A 21,126-nucleotide genomic window follows, 5' to 3' on the forward strand; every position below is an offset into this window, starting at 1 on the left:
AGATGTCCCAGGGCTATAAACTGCCAAGCCTAACTGTGCTGGGGCCCAGCCCTAGCATACACTGGCACAAATTAAGCACTGAGTATGACCCCCCGCTCAATCAGGACAAGCTTAGTACAGTTCTGCTGCCCTTTACTCATACAATAAGGATAATTATTCTTGCATTCAATATGACAGTGATTTGTAACTCAACACTGGCCAAAATTGATCACTTGGGCAACACAGCTCTGTCTGCTGGATACCTAGGGAGAGTAGGTGTGCCTGTAAATACAGTCTGGTCCTGAAGCCTTTCCCCACCACTTCCCGGCTCATTACTGGCTGTCAGGGGAAGGCTCATTTGGACCTTGCTTACAAATCATAACTTGAAATTATTAGGTTGGCCAACATCACCAAAATGAATGCGTCAACATTGTCATAAAAAACACAGCTGGGTGAGAAGCTAATCTTTGTTCATACTTTTCAAACCTACTATGCTTTTTCAGTATATATGCTTTTAAAGTCCGTATTAATGTTTCAATTTTAAGTCAAATTTCCAACAGACTAAATAGGCAACACTGCATGTAACCAGTTGATCACTGCGTGGATGATGAGGAAATTCAGAAGGGGTGTAGGGAAATCTCTGCCTTCTTTCTATTCACTTGGAATGAAAGGGGGTTGGGCAAACCTCACGCCTGACACCAGGGCTGGCCCTAGACCAAATGGTGCCCCAGGAAAGGAACATCTTTGGTTCTCCCCACCCCCGCCATTTGTTAAACTTTTGAATACCCTTTTTTAATCGCATTTGTAGCCCATTTCATGAGTTTGATACATTATTTGCATGCATGATTTATCCCTGTCACATAAGATGATAAGTTTGCACACTAAGCTCCGTAAATGCAGTTCTCAGAAAGTCTGGAAGGTTCCATGAGATTCTACGAAGGTCCAAAACATTCTAGGAGGTTAATGAAAAATGAATCCACATATTGAATACCTGAAACATGTTACTTCAAACATGCTACTTTCCCTTTTGCTGCTAACAAAAACAGCACCCTAAGCCCGGCAACCCCCAGGCGGTCACCTGCCCCTAAATCTGACGCTACCCAAGGTTTAATCCAAGCCCAGAGGAGGATGCTGATGGGCAGAGTGAGTCTGAGGGAAAAACCGCCAAGGCATGGAGCTCAGTTCCACCCCACCCCCCCCAGCCCAGTCAGCACGCCTGCTGGCCTGTGGACACAGAACACTCCTTCCCGCTCAGACTGTCCAACAGTTGGAGCTGGCTGCACCTCAGGTACGGTTGCCAACTTTGGTTGGACGTATTCCTGGAGGTTTCATCAGATAACATAATCTTTAATTCCTGGAGACTCCAGGACAATCCTAAAGGGTTGGCAGCCGCAGGACAGGGCGCGTGGGGGCTTCCCCCGCGAGAATTCAGTTCCTCTATCTCCTTGGGGGATCACCCGGCTCTGGAGGCACCGCCGCTGCCCCCGCCTGGTGCGGGAGGCTGTGCAATCCGCCCCCCCTGCAGCGCTCGGCCGGGACGCTGACAGAGGCGGCTGAGTGGCGAGCACTGGGGACCCCTGTCCAGCCCCCTGTTTGTGCTAACGGCGTTTCACCGGCTAGCGACAGCCCGGCCAAGGTGGGTGCCGGCTCCGGGGGCAATGCTTCACGCACGGCACCGCCTCGGGCGCGTGGTGCTCGGGGTCGGTGCTGCCCCGCGCCCCGCCCCAGCCCAGCCTCCCAGCAGCGCGAGGTATTACCTCAGCGCCGCCGCCTTTCCACTCCCTCCCCCGCCTGCGGCCGGAGGCGCGCGCGCCCGGGCCCCAGCTGACTCCTCCCTCTCTCGGGCAGCGGGGCCGGGAGCGTGACGTCGGCAGTTGCGACGCCCGGAGCTGAGCGTGTGGCTCTCGTACGTTGGCGGCGCGCGCGAGGCCCGGCACCGGCAGTTGGTCCCCAGGCGGTGCCGAGCTCGCGCCAACTCTCTCCCTGCGCCTCCTACCATGTTCCCTGCTGCCCCCGGCTCCCCGCGCACCCCGGGCGGACCGGCCCGCAGGACACTCGGGGCCGCCGCAGTCTCTGTTCCCCGGCCGGGCGGCAGGAAGACCCTGGCGGCGGCCGGCTCCCCGGGGCTGTTCTCCCCGGTGGGGAGGTGGAGCGGCTCCCTGTCGGCGCGGTGAGTTCCCGGCGGGGGCGGTGGGTTCTGGGCTGGGCCTTAGTGCTCCAGAGCGGGGCTTAGGGGTACTGGGGGGCCGCGGCTTGTGCCCCCAGAGCAGCCGTCCCTGTCCCCCTGCGCTGCCCAGCTCAACCGGGAGTGAGAGTGACCCGGCTCGTGGCAGGTCCGCGCTGTCCGGTGTAACTGCGCGGGGCTGCTGTCTAGGAGAGCCATGGCCAGAGGCACTGAGCTGCCTGCCGACTCGGGAAGCCGTCCCTGCCTCAAATCATCCCTCCATTGCGAAGGGCTAGAAACTTAATTGGTGCTGTTTCAATTAACAGTCTGCAGTGGGGGGGTCCCTGTTCACAACTGAAATGCCCCAGTGGGTAGGTGGGCGGGATGGGATTTATAAATCCAGTGTAATTTTGATGTGGTCATCTACGTTTAGGTTCTCTTTTTCATTCTGTAAGTGTGCTTTAATATTGCAGTGCTCTTTTATGAGTTTATTTTATGAGTGTAGGGACCTAAACTGTGGTTCAAGTAACCTGCTTGATCACCCAGGGGTTTGTGCATTACCCAATTTCTTTGTGGTATTGTGCACAGGACAGTCCATTCCTAAAGTTGGCGATGTAAGCAGGATGTCTGCCCACTTCGATTGTAAGCACTTTGGGGCAAGGATTTTTTTTTTTCTTCTGTGTTCATACAGTAGCTAGCACAGTGAGCTCCTGTCCACGACTAAGGCTCCTAATGCTGCCATAATTCAGATAAACAAACAGTATTTCCTTTATACTCATTATAGTGTTCATTTTCTTTTTGATATTTCTAAGAATATGGGGCACAGGTCTTTGTTAGGTCTTGAGTAATTTTGTGGCTGCTGGTAGTAACCCTGAAAATCACATGAACTGAAGCTCAGCATATGATTATTTCCATTCATTTTATGTCTAGAATGATTGTCAGTTGTACCTTTTTAGTTTTTGGGCTTCTGGTTGTCAAAGTTTCCATGGATTTAAAAAAAATCACTGTCCAGAAAAAATTATTGTTCCCTATCCCACATAGGTCAGAAGTGTTATAAATCCAGAACAGTTATATGACCCTTCAAAATTCAGTCTCAAAAGTAGTTATTTGCTCTTGAGACTGACAGGTGTTGCTCAGATGACATTTTCAGCCCTGGGGAATCGCTAGACTGAACTTTCAGCCTGTTTAGCATGGCAGCCCATTCTCACTTTCTGACCTTGGTTTCAGGTTTGGGTTACAGAGATAGTCAGTCTTTCTGATTGAAAGATGCTATTGCAGTGTTTTCCTGCTTGTTGGCAAGGAAAGTGCACCCTGCTGAGAAGCAGAGAAAATTTGTAAAGAACTGAATTAAAGTAGAAAGGAATCTAATAGCAACCCAACAATTTCCTGGAAGGAGCTGTGATAATTAGGCCTACAAATTTACCATCATTTTGAGTTTTAGATAAAAAGTGCAACTTCATAAGATGTCACAATAACCTATAATAACAAATGTTGCTGGGAATAGATGCAAGAAAACCAGACAGAGAAACTAGATTTGTCTAAACCAAAAAGTCTTCATTGACATAACCTGTTGAAAACAGATGATGTGGAGCTGGAAATAAATGTACCAAAATTGGTGTGCCAGATATTAAGCCTAATTGGTGGACAAAATAATGAGGGTATGGGCTATTCCACTCGCTCCCTTTTTGGGTCCTTAAACGAGAGAGACTTTGGGGGTGGGGGGGGGAATGCAGAGCAAAGATCAGACTGAGGCTACTGGAGTGAGCTTCACCATCACTGTCTCCTGGGACCCCAGGCCTTCTTTGTCCTAATCCTGAGGGATGTCCTGACCAGATGGGGTCAGAGGGAGCGATCCAGGTGATATTGCTACCCCCTACCAGCTCCAGCTATATCCCTGACACCATTGCAGATAAAATGGGATCTGACTTTAACAGCAGCAGGAATAACATCAGTTCCAGCCCATCTCAACTAACTTATTTTCATTTTCCCAAAAGGAGTTTTAAATTTTTTACAGCAGCAACAGCTGCAGCTCATACCAACCAACTTCTTCTCTTTTACCCAACAGGACATATATTGCCATCTTTAATACCATCTAAGAGACTCACAAAGTTTTTTTTTCCTCCTAAAACTCTTTCCAGCTGAAAGATTTGCTGTGACAAGCGCCAGTGTGAACAGCACGTTCTCAACAGGAGAGCCGACAAACAGCGGCTACACTGCATGACTTTTAGCGGCACGGCTGTAGCGACACAGCCATGTCGCTAAAAGCTGTGTAGTACTAAAAGCAGTGTAGACATAGCCTTTGTTTAACACTGTTTAATGTTGGATTGTGACTGGGTTTTATTAATACCTTTGGTCCATTTATTCCATCTAAATTAATACAACAAGGGAAACCTAATATATGGACTTATATGCATTTGTGCCTCTTTTTCACAAACCTGGCCATTTAATCAAATCTATCTTTTAAACAATTAAAAATGAAATAAATATTATATATTAAAATTGCAGGAGACATAGTAGAAAATTAATCACAGCTGGTGTGTTGGTTTTTTTGTTTTTGTTTTTTTTAGAGCAACACCCACAAGGGTCATACAACATCCTTCAGCCAGTGAGACTATCAACTATGATGTTAAGAGTTTTGGATCCTCTCTCCCTGTTAAGGTTATGGAGGCCCTAAGAATGGCTGATGGTAAGGGTTGCATTTTTCTTTTCTCCACATGGGAATTGGATCAGATAAAGGAAAAATGGTAATCTCTTTATACTTTTAAATAGTTGATTTTTGAGCAAGGAGGAGGAGAAGATAGCACCTCTTTTTAATTGCATGCAGTAAGTCACTTGTCTGAGCATTTGTAAGCTTCAAAACATGTAAAACTGTAATTGTTTATGACCAGAACAACACAACTACTTTCTTTCAAATGTCAGTCATCTGGATATCAATTCAGTAACAGACTTCTTGTGAAGAGCAGAACTATTTCATTATATTTTTGTTTTATTTGTAATATTGGAGAGTATCATTCAGGTCAAGCAAAACAAGTACCTTCAAAGTTAAGGTTGCTGCTCCATACATTCAACTGTGTTTAAATGTTATCATTCACAGTCTTAGGTAAGCTCAAGAGGTGTTTAGGCCACTTGTAATAGTCATGTACAAAGTCCTAAGTTAAAAAAGGACAACCATCCTTAATTATTTCTTGTTTTGCACTTGTTGGTTGATGCCATCAGTCGTGCTGTATAGGTGCATAGCATGTGTGCACAGTGCTGTATTTTTATACATAATTGGACTGTATCCATTGATCCAGATTCTTTACCTTCAAAACAATAACAAATGTGAGTGGCTTCTAAAATTCAAGACTTGGGAATCACACTGCTGGAAATGATTAGAATGAGCTAAAACTTGTCTGTTTTGAGAGCGCAATGCAAAACTTTATGAAAAAGTCTTCCCTCAATAATAAAGGCTGAACTAATATAAAACAAAATCCTTTCCAAATATAAATAGCTGAATCTAGGAATGATAAAGGAGCTGGATCCTTTATCAACAAAGTTAATGAGTTTTGAATTTGGCACCTAGATAATACAGTTAGAGGCATGTTAAAAACGCCTAAAATAGTGTCTAAACGGGGATTGTCTGTGTCAAATCCAAAGGATTGAGTAAAGAAATCAAGTTGTGTATATGTCTTTTTTTCTCTCTTTCATTTATTTTGTACCTATCTCAAACTTTAGGTGCTTTAATAGTTCTTTAAGAACACATAATGCAAACTGTTAAAACACAGATACATCAGCTTGATATAATCCAACCCCACATAATGGCATAAAACCAGCAGATAAATAGAAAAAGGTACTCATTATTATCTTCTTATCATTCTCCAAAAACCCAGGAAAATGGGCTTTGCATTGAAACCAAGAATCTCTCTTCAGAGATTTTTCTGTACATTGTTGTTTCTTTTTTATAATGGTTCACTGTTTTAGGTTTATATTATATCTGCAATAACTTTAAGTAATTTTCTCAGTGATTCTGCTGCTCTCAATTCTTATCTAATAAGATGTAAATAAAATGTAAATGGGTCATTTTCTTGGAGTGACTTTCAACTTTTGTGAGAAATGTAGGTTACATTGAAATGTATTTTAAACAATATTTGGTAAATGAGTGTCTTGCATTTAATTAGCTAAAGGACATAGAATTTTTCATGTGGCGTTGGATCTATTAGAAAAAAGTTTCCTCCTTTCCTACCAAAATGAAGATTTGATAGTTTAAAGACTGTTCTACAGAGTTTTAGAAGTCGTATTACTTCATGAAATTTTATATGGTCTTTTTGGATGTAGCTGATGACCTGTTAAGCGTGCAGGTGGATGAAAGTGGATGGGCCTGGCTAGTCTACAAAGAGAGGCTGATTATTTGGAAGATTGGTCAATCACCAGTTGCTAAGGTAAATGGGCTGTCAAACTGATGATGAAAAAGTGGGTGTGTATTTGTTATGCTAATTGAACAAGTCTTTCAATTGTGTAGTTTGACCCAAGGGATAGTCGAGGACCTGAGACCCTAACTCACAAGAAAAAGTGAGTGATGAAGTGAGCTGTAGCTCACGAAAGCTCATGCTCAAATAAATTGGTTAGTCTCTAAGGTGCCACAAGTACTCCTTTTCTTTTTAAGAAAAAGATGAATGGGTTTGTACGAATCCGTGGTAGCAACTGCATAAGAAAGGTGAAAGTTTAGAACTTAACTCTTGTATTTTCTCTCTGTGCAACCTTAATATTTCCCTATTTCCCCTGGTTTTTTCCTCCCCCCCCCCCGTTCCTCAGACGTTCTTGTTAAACCCTGGATTTGTGCTGGAAATGGCCCACTTTGATTATCATACACATTGTAAGGAGAGTGATCACTTTAGATAAGCTATTACCAGCAGGAGAGTGGGGTGGGGGGAGAGAGAACCTTTTGAAGTGAAAAACACCCATTTTTTCATGGTCTGTGTGTATAAAAGATCCTCACTACGTTTTCCACTTTATGCATCTGATGAAATGAGCTATAGCTCACGAAAGCTTATGCTCAAATAAATTGGTTAGTCTCTAAGGTGCCACAAGTCCTCCTTTTCTTTTTGCGAATACAGACTAACACGGCTGCTACTCTGAAACCTTAATATTGTATTGTTTTTTTTTATTTAATAGGTATCTCTCAAAGCAGATGCACTCTAGTGATCTAAATAACGTTTTTAGAAATTAGCTAGTATATTAAGATTGGTTTTGATAATCCTGTGCCTGCTCTTCAACATGTGCGATGAAAAATGAATTTTTATAAGCCTCTTGTATTGTGAGTGGATGTTTTGATTAATTTCCTTTTTGTCAAGAACATATTTTTACCTATGCACCAAGAAACACTTAAGTGAAAAATCACTTTGGTGCATAGCAATTAACATCTGTAGGAGCCTGTAGTTGTTTCAAGTCTCTCTTGCTGATAGGGAATATGTCTCTCCTCCTCGGTCAAATGCAGTGTGTATTCCTTGTACAACTCCCACAGTACAATGTCCACAATACCAGAGTGACAGGTGCAGCTGTGCTGATTGTACCGATACAGTTGCCTTCCCTATTCAGTAGTCATGATTTTCTCCAGCACATTTCTTTGGATGATTTTGCCATCTTGTGTCTGAAAATGTATAACCAGTGTTCCGGCTAAAAGGCTTCAAAGAAGCCTGCTTTGTCCGTTGTAGTGTTGAGACGCACTCTTACCCTGTGTAATTTGTGAATTGTATTTTAAAATAATGTGTAAATACATATTTGAGCTATCAGCTGGCTGTGGCAATCTTGCTAAAAATGACAGCTGTGACACTCCATATGGGGACCTAATGTTAGAACTTAAGATAGTTTAAAAGCAGAAAATTGGTTCAAAATTTAGAGCTTACATTTTTTAAAAGAAAGTGCTTCATACATTAACAGTATTGTTCTGATTGGTACACCCATATTAGTGCAAAATAAGTAGTAGTTCTATTATTTACAATTTTTATTCCAGTAGCACCCAACCAGGTGCCAATCAGGATTAGGGCTCCATTATGCTGGGTGCTGTAGAAGCAGATAGTGATATAATCTGTGCTTTAGAGCTTTCAATCTAAAAGATTCCAGAGAAAATGAAGGGTTGGGGACATTGTAATGACATACATGCAGATGAATCCGATGCTTGGCACAGGTTGTTAGTTGTATGTTTTTCTTTAATTGGGGGTGTCATAAATATAAAGGGAAGGATAACCACCTTTCTGTATACAGTGCTGTAAAATCCCTCCTGGCCAGAGGCAAAACCCTTTCACCTGTAAAGGGTTAAGAAGCTAAGGTAACCTTGCTGGCACCTGATGCAAAATGAACAATGAGGGGACAAGATACTTTCATATCTGGAGGGGGGGACAAAGGGTTTGGTCTGTGATGCTTTTGCCGGGCACAGATCAGGAATGCAGCCTTCTAACTCCTGTTAAGTTAGTAAGTAATCTAGCTAGAAAATGCGTTAGATTTTCTTTTGTTTAATGGCTGGTAAAATAAGCTGTGCTGGAGGGAATGTATATTCCTGTTTTTGTGTCTTTTTGTAACTTAAGGTTTTGCCTAGAGGTATTCTCTGTGTTTTGAATCTGATTACCCTGTAAGGTATTTACCATCCTGATTTTACAGAGGTGATTCTTTTACCTTTTCTTTAATTAAAATTCTTCTTCTAAGAACCTGATTGATTTTTCATTGTTCCTAAGATCCAAGGGTTTGGGTCTATGTTTAGCTGCACCAATTGGTGAGGATTATTATCAAGCCTTCCCCAGGAAAGGGGGTGTAGCGCTTGGGGGAGGGATATTTGGGGGGAAGACGTCTCTAAATGGGCTCTTTCCCTGTTCTTTGTTTAAAACGCTTGGTGGTGGCAGCATACTGTTCAAGGACAAGACAAAGTTTGTACCTTGGGGAATTTTTAACCTAAGCTGGTAAGAATAATCTTTCATGCAGGTCCCCACATCTGTACCCTAGAGTTCAGAGTGGGGAAGGAACCTTGACAAGGGGTAAAGGTGGGGTGAATTTATGTTCTTTAACAATGGGTTTTCTGAGAAGCCTAACCTAATACCACTGCCAAGCTGGGGCTGTTGTATCTTCTCCAGCCTTCACCTCCTGAAGAATTTCTCGAAGTGGTGAGGGAGCATCATCTGAAAAATGATTGGCATTGTAAATCACATTTAAGACATTTAAATAAAGAAATAAGTTCAGTGAAATAATTGCCTGCTTGTTGGCAGACACAAGTTGCTGTCTGGTTGACAGAAGACTGGAATCTAGAGTTCCTGTATTTGTCATTAAGATGGGAGTGAAGCATGCCTGGGTATTTATTTAACACAAATGTGACTATCCTCTGATAATCCTCTCTAAAACCCTTTGCTGTAGTTTCATGTAATTTGAGCAATTTAATTGTTTGCTTTTACCTTAGTATCTACTGTCAGAACAACGATTTAGTAGAATTTGTAAAATGGATATACAAATGACTTTGTCTGAGGCATGTTTATGATAGTGTCTCTTTATTCCTCGTTGTAGTTATCTGTATGCAAGGAACTACAGTTGCCATCCAGTGACTTCCAATGGAGTTCTAGCTTAGCAGCTATATCCTGCCTCAGTACTTCAAGTGAAGTACCTTCTCTACAGGTAAGCAACTTAACAAATTAAAAAAAAACATCTATGACTATCATCTTCTTTGTCACTCATTCTTTTGGAAACTGCATTCCCTGTGTTATAATTAGGTTGGGCATGATTCAGTTTTAATCGATAACTGTCAATAAACATCGATTTCTGTTGACATACTCAAATTGATGAAGAAACCATTGTTCGGTAACTGTCAGCGTGCCTACAGGGATTTGGTGTCACCAGCCCTGTGGCCCTGGAGGGAGTCCTCTGCAGCCCTGCTGTCATGGGGGTGAGTGGGTCAGTCTGTGGCAGTGGAGCTGCAGAGAGTTCTCTGGGCTGGTGATACCTGATCCCTGCACACAAGGTGCAGGGGGAGGCTGCAGTCTTGGAAGGGCAGAGCGGAGATCTCTGTCCAGGACTGTAAGGAAGAGGAGTCGTCCCTGGCTGCGGGCGTGGCCACCTAACTGCTGAATGACTTATGTAGCAGTGCAGGGAGCCCTCTGTAGCACTGCTGTCATGGACTCTCACTCACCAGGTGGGAGTGCTGGGTGGTCTCTGCTTTGCTCCGCCAGGATGACAGCCTTCCCTGCTCCTTGTGTCTGTAGAGATCTGGCGTCAATGGCCATGTAGGGATCTCTCTGCAGCTCTGCTGTCAAGTCCCACTCACTCACTTTTTTTGGTAATTAAATGTAGTAATTAGAAACTTCTTACATTGCAGTTCTTAAAGGATTAATTCATTAAAAAAAAATCAGACTAGGGAAAATAGCATCATTCAGCAGTGGGACACCTGAAAGTTTAGTCCAGGTAAGTGAAATTTGAACATAGTGCTTCCTGAAAAAGTTATGCATCATCTGTGTTTTAATTCTGGGTGTGTGGACTGACTGCAAATGAAAACTGTTTTTTTGCCTAAGTTTCATTATGAATGCCATCCAACACTGGAAGAAATAGGTGATCTGCCTGTCTGGGCCTGCTGCTTTGCTAAATACCTCTTGTACTGTGCGGGGATGAGAACCCAGGATCAACTAGGTATACACAATATTGCACTACTGTGTACGATATTGTGTGTAACTACTGTTCACAAAGAACATGAGATAGTGGCCAGTTTTCAGTTTCAGGTTGTACACAGCATTCGTTCAGTGCACCCAGAGCTTTTCAGTGAGGATCAGATCAGCAGCTAGTCCTTGAAGGGAAGAAGCCATCCATCCTGGCATCATCTTGAATTTCTAGGTGGTGAAAAGAGGTAGTAGCATTTTGCTGTCACATCCCTCCCCCCAAACTTGACCCCTTTAATCTTGCCACAGTTTAATCATGCTAGAAGTAATATAAGAGGTGAGAACATGCAAAAGCCTAAATTATTAAATTAATCTTTCCTTAGCTGGGTATGTTTTGCAAAGACATCACTGTTTTGTGGACCACAATAGTAAGCATGTAAGGGGAATATTAGTGGTGGGAAAACTGCAAGAGGTAGGGTAAAAGGAGTAGCTCAATGACATCCTCAACAACAACATTATAACATAAATTATTGTTAAATTTTTAAATATAATTGAATTGATCAGTAATAGTGACCATAACGTAATTAAATTTAACATCCTTGTAGGGGGGAAAATACTAAAGAAACCCACCACAGTAGCATTTAACTTTTAAAAGGGGATCTACACAAAAATGAGGAGGCTATTTAAATGGAAATTAAAAGGAATAGTCACAAGAGTAAAATGTCTTCAAGCTGCATGAAAACTATTTAAAAACACCACAGTAGAGGCTCAAACAAAATGTATACTCCAAATTAAAACAAAACAAAAACGTAAGAGGACCAGAAAAATGCCACCATGGCTAAACAACAGAGTAAAGGAGGCATTTAAAGGCAAAAAGGTATCCTTTAAAAACTTTCAGAGTAACAGCCGTGTTAGTCTGTATTTGCAAAAAGAAAAGGAGTACTTGTGGCACCTTAGAGACTAACCAATTTATTTGAGCATGAGCTTTCGTGAGCTACAGCTCACTTCATCGGATGCATGCCATGGAAACTGTAGCAGACTTTATATATACACAGAGAATATGAAAAAATACCTCCTCCCACCCCACTGTCCAGCTGGTAATAGCTTATCTAAAGTGATCATCAGGTGGGCCATTTCCAGCACAAATCCAGGTTTTCTCACCCTCCACCCCCCCACACAAATTCACTCTCCTGCTGGTGATAGCCCATCCAAAGTGACAACTCTTTACACAATGCGCATGATAATCAAGTTGGGCCATTTCCTGCACAAATCCAGGTTCTCTCACCCCCTAACCCCCCTCCCAAAAACCACACACACAAACTCACTATCCTGCTGGTAATAGCTCATCCAAAGTGACCATTCTCCCTACAATGTGCATAATTAAGGTGGGCCATTTCCAGCACAAATTCAGGTTTTCTCACATCCCCCCCACCCCCATACACACACAAACTCACTCTCCTGCTGGTAATAGCTCATCCAAACTGACCACTCTCCAAGTTTAAATCCAAGTTAAACCAGAACATCTGGGGGGCGAGTGGGGGGGTAGGAAAAAACAAGAGGAAATAGGCTACCTTGCATAATGACTTAGCCACTCCCAGTCTCTATTTAAGCCTAAATTAATAGTATCCAATTTGCAAATGAATTCCAATTCAGCAGTTTCTCGCTGGAGTCTGGATTTGAAGTTTTTTTGTTTTAAGATAGCGACCTTCATGTCTGTGATGGCGTGACCAGAGAGATTGAAGTGTTCTCCGACTGGTTTATGAATGTTATAATTCTTGACATCTGATTTGTGTCCATTTATTCTTTTACGTAGAGATTGTCCATTTTGACCAATGTACATGGCAGAGGGGCATTGCTGGCACATGATGGCATATATCACATTGGTGGATGTGCAGGTGAACGAGCCTCTGATAGTGTGGCTGATGTTATTAGGCCCTGTGATGGTGTCCCCTGAATAGATATGTGGGCACAATTGGCAACGGGCTTTGTTGCAAGGATAAGTTCCTGGGTTAGTGGTTCTGTTGTATGGTATGTGGTTGTTGGTGAGTATTTGCTTCAGGTTGCGGGGCTGTCTGTAGGCAAGGACTGGCCTGTCTCCCAAGATTTGTGAGAGTGTTGGGTCATCCTTTAGGATAGGTTGTAGATCCTTAATAATGCGTTGGAGGGGTATTAGTTGGGGGCTGAAGGTGACGGCTAGTGGCGTTCTGTTATTTTCTTTGTTAGCCTGTCCTGTAGTAGGTAACTTCTGGAAACTCTTCTACAGGTGGGTATTGTAGTTGTAAGAATGCTTGACAGAGATCTTGTAGGTGTTTGTCTCTGTCTGAGGGGTTGGAGCAAATGCGGTTGTATCGCAGAGCTTGGCTGTAGACGATGGATCGTGTGGTGTGGTCAGGGTGAAAGCTGGAGGCATGCAGGCAGGAATAGCGGTCAGTAGGTTTCCGGTATAGGGTGGTGTTTATGTGACCATTGTTTATTAGCACTGTAGTGTCCAGGAAGTGGATTTCTTGTGTGGACTGGACCAGGCTGAGGTTGGTGGTGGGATGGAAATTGTTGAAATCATGGTGGAATTCCTCCAGGGCTTCTTTTCCATGGGTCCAGATGATGAAGATGTCATCAATATAGCGCAAGTAGAATAGGGGCTTTAGGGGACGAGAGCTGAGGAAGCGTTGTTCTAAATCAGCCATAAAAATGTTGGCATACTGTGGGGCCATGTGGGTACCCATAGCAGTGCCGCTGATCTGAAGGTATACATTGTCCCCAAATGTGAAATAGTTATGGGTAAGGACAAAGTCACAAAGTTCAGCCACCAGGTTAGCCGTGACATTATCGGGGATAGTGTTCCTGACGGCTTGTAGTCCATCTTTGTGTGGAATGTTGGTGTAGAGGGCTTCTACATCCAAAGTGGCCAGGATGGTGTTACCTGGTGGCTGAACTTTGTGACAATTTCCATCCCACCACCAACCTCAGCCTGGTCCAGTCCACACAAGAAGCCTGCCAAACAATCAGTGGGGCCACTGGATGATCAAGGTGGTAAATGAGCACTCAAGAAAGACAAGGCCGTTGTAGAAATGAATTCTTTGCATTGGTCTTTACTGCAGAGGATGTGCAGGAGATTCCCACACCTGAGCCATTCTTTTAGATGACAGATCTGAGGAAATGTCCAAGATTGAGGTGTCAGTAAAGGAGATTTTGGAACAAATATTCACCCAAGAGTTCTGAAGGAACTCGAATATGAAATTTCAGAACTACTGACTGTGGTATGTAGCCTGTTGATTAAATCAGCATCTGTACCAGATGACTGGAAGATAGCTAATGTAACAGCCATTTTTAAAAAAAGGCTCCAGAGACAATCCTGGCAATTACAAGCCAGTAAGCCTAACTTCAGTACTAGGCAAATAGGTTGACATTATAGTAAAGAACAGAATTATCAGGCGCAGAGATAAACACTGTTGGGGAAAATCAACATGGCTTTTGTATAGGCAAATCATGCTTCATAAATCTATTAGAATTTTTTGAGGTTGTCAACAAAATCTGGACAAGGATGTTAGAGTTAGATATAGTGTACTTGGATTTTCAGAAAGCCTTTGACAAGGTCCCTCACCAAAGGCTCTTAAGCAAAGTAAGCAGTCATGGGAGAAGACGGAAGGACCTCTCATGTATCAGTAACTGGTTAAAAGATAGGAAGCACAGGGTAGGAATAAATGGTTAGGTTTCACAGTGGAGAGAGGTAAATAGCAGGGTCCCCCAAGGATCTGTACTGGGACAAGTGCTGTACAACATATTTATAAATGATTTGGAAAAGTGGGGAAACTGTGAGGTGGCAGAGTTTGCAGATGATAGAAAATTATTCGATGGTTAAGTCCAAAGATGATTGCAAAGAGTTTCAAAGGGATCTCACAAAACTGAATGACTAGGCAACAAAATGGCAAATGAAATTTAATGTTGATAAGTGCAAAGTAATGCACATTGTAAAACATAACCCCAACTATACACACAAAATTATGGGGTCTAAATCAGCTGTTGCCACTTAAGAAAGAGATCTTGGAGTCATCTTAGATAGTTTTCTGAAAACATCTGCTCAATGTGCAGTGACAGTCAAAAAAAGCTTAACAGTGTTAGGAGCTATTAGGAAGGGAATAGATAATAAGAAAATATCTTAATGCCACTATGTAAATCCATGGTATGCCCAGTCCCTGAGTACTGCATGCAGTTCTGGTTGCCCCGTCTCAAAAAAGATATATTAAAATTGGAACAAGTAAAGAGAAGGGCTACAAAAATCTTTGGGATATGGAACAACTTCCATATGATGGGGAGATTAAAAAGACTAACTATTCAGCTCAGAAAAGAGACAACCCAGAGGTGGGATGTGATAGAGGTCTCTAAAATCATTAATGGTGTGGAGGAAGTGTTATTTATCCCTTCATGTAACACAAGAACCAGGGGTGATCCAAATAAATTAATATACAGCAGGTTTAAAACAAACATAAGTACTTCACACAACATGCAGTCAGCCTGTGGAACCCCTTCCCAGGGGATATTGTGAAGGCCAAAAGTGTAAATGAGTTACAAAAGAATTAGATAAATTCGTGGAGAATAGGTTCATCGATGGCTATTAGCCAAGATGGTCAGAGATGTAACCCCATGGCCCTTAATCTCCAACTGCTATAAACTGGGATTGGACAGCAGGGAATGAATCACTTGATAAATGCCCTATTCCGTTAATTCTCTCTGAAGTATCTCGCACTGGCTATTTATAGAAGATAGGTTAGTGGGCTAGGTGGACCATTGGTCTGACCCATTACAGCCATTATTATGTTACTATTTTGTGATTTTTTGGACAATCAGTTGATTAGACGTAGTGCTTCCTGTTCAGATCTTTACGTGGATAAAGGCACTTGCACCATTCTTTGGCCTTGGGTGGATCTCCAGGGAGAGTAAGTCCTAAAGTGAAGAACTCTTCACCCAAAACATCTTGATAGAAACATCTGAGAGTTTGTGTGATTATTCTTTGAAGAATACATTTGTAAAACAAGGCATTGTAGAGTTTAATGTTTCTCTTAATGGCTCCAGAACCATTTTATTTGGTTTACAGGTAAAGAGATTTTTTTCTCTTAGCCGTCAGCTTCGCTGGCTGACATTGGATATTAGTCAACCTGAGTTTTTGGGGTCACATGTCATGACCAGTAATAAAGATTTTGCATCTGGAACTTAAGTCCTTCGCTGGTTCTTACAGCAACAAATCTCACTTGCTCTCAGTAGCTATATTGACCCTGCTACATGATCAGCAGTAAAAAGTAGTAAAAATTATTTTTGTCAGTAAGACAAGCAGATGTGACTCAATATATACATCTGTTGAGTTAGAAGTTTCCATTTTTACATAATCCTCCTCCTCTACCCTAAATGTGCTTTAGTTCTGTTTGTGTGTGTATGTATATATTTACCATTTTTTGTTTTTATCCTCTTAACTTCTGGGACACTCAAAAGAGATTTAATATTATTCAAATAAAAAGTTTCATCCTTATTATAGACCACCTATATCATGTGTTGACTATTTTTCTGTAATTCCAAGTCTCTGTCAGCGATGGTTGCCACCAGTGAAGGGTTTGTACGTTATTGGCCCAGCCTTCTGCATGAAGGTTCCTATACGGAGACTTTTACAGACTTTGGCGGCTCTCTGTGCAGTTTTCTAACAGCTGTTAAGGTATAGTACAAATTTTGTTTACATCAAAAGTATTAATTTGATTGCTAACTTAGAAACAGGAAAGAGTATTTGGAGCATCAAGTCTTAAACCCCTAGGAACTTTAATAAACTAAACAGTTGCAGAGTGAGCTATGTGACCTCATTATGGATAACTTCACAGAACTGTCAGAGAGGCGATACCACCGTGAGTGAAAGCAAGATCCCTTTCCTCACAAAAGTTCCAGAATATGACAAACACGAATAGAGAATTATTTTGTGCATGAGCTTGTTAAACGGGATATATTTTTTTTATAAATCCTAGTTTAGAAATTAGATGTAAGAGGAGTAAACTGCAAAGATAAAATGGTGGTAAGACTACTTGTATTCTCTTTTTTAACCTGTTACATTTACTAAGGAATTGTGAATTTTTTTCACTTAACTAAATGAACAGTTACACGTAAGTGTTTCAGATGACAGCAGATTGACCCTGTTGGAAAATTTTTACCTGTATTTTGCAACTTCTAAAACCTGGCACATCTGAAGTCTAATTTAAATAAAATGATTTTCCTTTTAGGGCAGAATTATTATATTTATATGTAACATTTTTTATTAGCAGTGAGTATTAAAAAATCCCCAAACAACACATATATTTCTTGTTTAACTTAAAAAGTCTAATAAAAGAATTAAGCATCTGTCAGAAAATGAAAGCAATTGAAAGTGTGTGTGCAGGCACCTCAGACTTTGAAGCACTAGACTTGCTAAACTGAGACTCAGGAAAAGTTCAAATGGACTTTGAGAAGCATTTTGAGAAGTGTAAACATTTGTTTGAAAACATTACATGGAATTTTAGCTTTGCAATTTTTGTTGACTGAAATGCAATTCCATAGGTGAAATCTTGTGCAGTGTTTAGAAGATTAATCATTGTTGAACTCCAGTTTAATATTTGTTTGATACAGACTTCTTTCAATACTTCTAAGTAATGTGTCTTTCACAGTATGGGCTATATTCATCTCTCATGTAACACCATTGAAGTTAATGACTTTGCACAAGAGGTGAGCCTGTCCCTGTCCTCTCCACTACTGTTGCCAAATAGTGCTGCATTTCGTTTAACAACAATGTGGCATCTTTTACAAACACTACATTCGCTATTACCGAAATCATTTTTAAAAGATACTGAAATAAGTCTCACAACATAGTCTGATGGATATTTTCTTATGCAGTTAGTTGTGATGTGTCCTACTTAGTTAGGTTAGGGCACTTCAGTGAAAACAGCAAGCTACCCATGGAAATAAATTTTTGTTATGGAGCAGAGCAGTTCCTAGTAAGAAGATTATGAAAATGAGCATTAAGTTCACAAATAATAGTTGTTAAAAATGTTCATTAAAGGTGGACTATTTTTGTGATCAATAAAACAGTTTTTCAGAAAATGTGGTAAAATATTAATTTAAACATGCGTAACCTAACAAATATATTGTGTGCTATATGCCATAATTTTAGCCTTGGAAGAACTATAAATAGTTGTTAAAAAGCACTACATCTGATACATTTCAGTTTTTATGTAATGCATTATAATTTCCAGGTAAAGAGCACGGCCTATTGAAAAGCTGACATTTTTAACCAAGTGAAGTTTTTCCCAGGCTTTTACAGCCAGCTGAGCTTTAAATTAATTTGCTGGAAAACATGTTTCATACTATATCTCTGCTAGCCCTCGTTTTCTTTATAGGATGGCTATGTTCCCAGTCCTGTTTTTCTCCTGACCTGGTACAAATAATCCTTATTTGACAGTAATTGTTGCTGAAAGTTGGTGGTGTGTCTTTTATGTGTCTAATGTAGACATTTTTACTTTTTGTTAGGGAGGAAGTTTTGTTTTATCATCTTCAAGGGGCCAGCTAGTTCGATTGATACCAGACAGTTCTGGTAAGATCCATCAGCATGTCCTGCCACAGGGACAGGGCATGTTTTCTGGAATTGGCCGAAGAGTCTCCTCTCTCTTGGGGATTTTGTCTCCTAGTAATGATGCTGCGGTAAGTTCAAGAAATAGATTATTATAAATAGATTTTTTTTAAAAAAAATTATAATGACGTGTTCCAACTTGTCTCACTCCTTCCTTCCCCTTTCACTCACTGCTACTTAAGGACATACTGTACCAGGATACAGAACATCTGAAACCCACTCCATACCAATTATATTCACTAAGGCTTAAAAAAGAAATACTTTACAGCAGTGGTTTTCAATCTGTTTTCATTTGTGGACCCCTAAAAAATTTCACATGCAGGCGGAAATCCCTTTGGAAATCTTAGACATAGTCTGTGGATCCCAGGTTGCAAACCACTGTTCTTTAGTAACGACAACCTTTCGCAGACCTCTTCGACATAGTCTGTGGACCCCTAAAGAAAACCACTGCTTGACAGCACTGATGTAAACAGAAAGGAATAATTATCTTGCAACTGTTTTTAAATTTCCTCAGAAATCATAGCATCAGTGTGCTCATTAAATGATCTGCATCCAGTATGATCACTTGGTCTTAGTCCTCAACATGATTTATGTTCCAAAATTAGTATTTCTTATGCTTCCCAGAAGATTCCCTGCACTGCGTTTGTCAAACACCAAGTGGCTTAAAGCCTAGAAAACTGGAGTCTACTACTGTTCCTCCTATTCGTTTGTTATAGATTATCCCTGTGGTAATTGAATGTCAAAAGCAAACTATACTTGGTGTCCTATCTAGATTTGGTATTTCTCAACAGCCTGTGGCCCTTTGTTTATTTCGTGGAGTGGCCTTACACAACATATTGTCTTCCTTTCTGGTCCATACCAGACTTGAACTAGCAGTTTAATTGCTGAGTGCTTGTGTATTTTTTAAGATTTTCATGATAAGAAGACTAATTTAAGTTAATCAAAAGAAACTTTAGTGTGTGCTTTATTGTGCAGTATTATCATTCAAGTCAGGAAATGCCAAAGTTAAGGTTGTATGCAGTGTAGTGGTACTTGTATATTCCAAGAATCTTTAATTATATGTTCACTTACCATATATCAAATATAACATACAGTTTTCTATAAAACTAGATGTGTGGCATTTTGTAGTTTTGTATATATGCTCTGCTTATGCTGACAGTCTCTGAAAGTCACTTACATACAAGATGAGCCCCATACAAGGTGAGCGATGAATGAAGCAGGCCCTGTGTCATTTGCTGCATGTTATATATTATTCACTTTTCAAGGTTATATGGACATCTATTTGTATTATTTGTGACTTATTTTGTGATTATATTGTCATGCATATCCATAAGGAAGGACATAATTTAACTTGCATGTGAATATTAACTTTGGCATTTTCTGATTTGAGTTCTTAACCGTACAACTCATATTAAAAAACCCCCAAAAACCTGTTAAGTTACGCATCACCAAAACATCCTATCCCATGCATCTTACTAGAGTCATAGGAAAAAGTACCCTTTTGTCTATCTGAAGAGCTGCAGTTTTAACATTCAAATGCACAAAGACTCATGCAGTCGCTTCTGTGGAGACCTTGCCTCATTTCTTGTGCATCTATAGCACGTTTACTTTATTAGGCAAATGTTCTTTCAGGTCCTTGCATCCCCAAAGCACAATTTTTAAAGTGTACATTGACCTATAGCCTGGTGTACACTTGAGATGTGCAGAGAATGGTGCAGGCAAATTGAATGACAATGGAGAAACTATTAGTAACTCATAGGTTCTCCCTAGATAAAGAGATGCCAGTGGTTGTGGGTCATCCTCAAGTTTTGTATGTGAATTTTACAAAAGCTGGAGAGGAGCATGAGATATATTTTTTCTATTTTTTTTTAATCCCATAAAATGACTTCCATCTGGAATTATTTTGATGCTTAAATTTTGTATCATAGTTAAAGCAGAGATTGTAAACTCTTTCGGGCAGGGACCATTTTTTTATCCTGTGGTTATATAGCCCCTTGCACAATGGGGTTCTGGTCCATGAGCAGGGCTCGTAGGCACTACAGTAATACAAATAATAATTGTCAAATTGAGCATCCATATGTCTTATCAGATTGAGTGGAGTGGCACAATATATCAGAATAGTAAGAACATACTTTAACTGACAGAGCTTGCTTTTTTTTTTTTTTATTAAATGCAGCTTTCTAGTGTTCTTTGGGACAAAGAGAGATCAAGCTTTTATGCACTGACCAGTTCAAATCTAAACAAATGGGAGATAGATGATTCTACTGAACGTCAAGTTCTCAGCTGGGATATCAACAGAATCCTTAAAGAACACATCACAGATGCAATTTGGGTAAGAAGCAGTACACTTGAAAAATAAAATGACATTGGTAGTTAGCTGATTTATTTCTGTCGCTATAAATTAGTGTCTTTTACAGGGCTCTGAAAGTAACTATGAAGATATTAAAGGAGGAGTCAATGTTCAGTATTTGGATTTGCAACGAAACCGGTAGGCATGAGCATTCTGCCTAGCAAGAGATGAACCATATGCTGATTTGATAAGTGCTTTCTATTTTCCTACATTGTTTTATATGCAAATTATTGGAATTTTAATTACTCTGAATGCTGTTGGGGACAAAACAGGCACCTCAGTGCAAATAACTAATTGTACTAGATGTGATGGCATTAGTAACTAGTAATTAAGTTTTAAAAATTCTTCACCCAGAATAACTCTATTAAGGTTCTGTCATTTCATGATAATTTTCTTT

The 21,126-nt window shown here is 40.8% G+C and overlaps 1 protein-coding gene across 2 annotated transcripts in view; it reads left to right on the plus strand.

The window, feature by feature from the left end:
- The first annotated feature begins 1,831 nt into the window (after positions 1 to 1,831).
- The window catches only part of NUP133 (nucleoporin 133), a 69,054-nt gene continuing 49,759 nt past the window's right edge, over positions 1,832 to 21,126 (plus strand). For both annotated transcript variants that reach the window (XM_084624146.1, XM_084624147.1), the window contains exons 1-8: positions 1,832 to 2,149; positions 4,711 to 4,829; positions 6,458 to 6,561; positions 9,668 to 9,775; positions 16,316 to 16,447; positions 18,280 to 18,450; positions 20,556 to 20,711; positions 20,797 to 20,867. In XM_084624146.1, coding sequence (XP_084480272.1) covers positions 1,977 to 2,149; positions 4,711 to 4,829; positions 6,458 to 6,561; positions 9,668 to 9,775; positions 16,316 to 16,447; positions 18,280 to 18,450; positions 20,556 to 20,711; positions 20,797 to 20,867 — 1,034 coding nt within the window. In that variant the 5' untranslated portion in view covers positions 1,832 to 1,976. The remainder of the gene's footprint in view (positions 2,150 to 4,710; positions 4,830 to 6,457; positions 6,562 to 9,667; positions 9,776 to 16,315; positions 16,448 to 18,279; positions 18,451 to 20,555; positions 20,712 to 20,796; positions 20,868 to 21,126) is intronic.

The sequence above is a fragment of the Lepidochelys olivacea genome, assembly GCF_965140295.1.
Source record: "Lepidochelys olivacea isolate rLepOli2 genome assembly, chromosome: 3".
Classification (NCBI taxonomy): domain Eukaryota; kingdom Metazoa; phylum Chordata; order Testudines; family Cheloniidae; genus Lepidochelys; species Lepidochelys olivacea.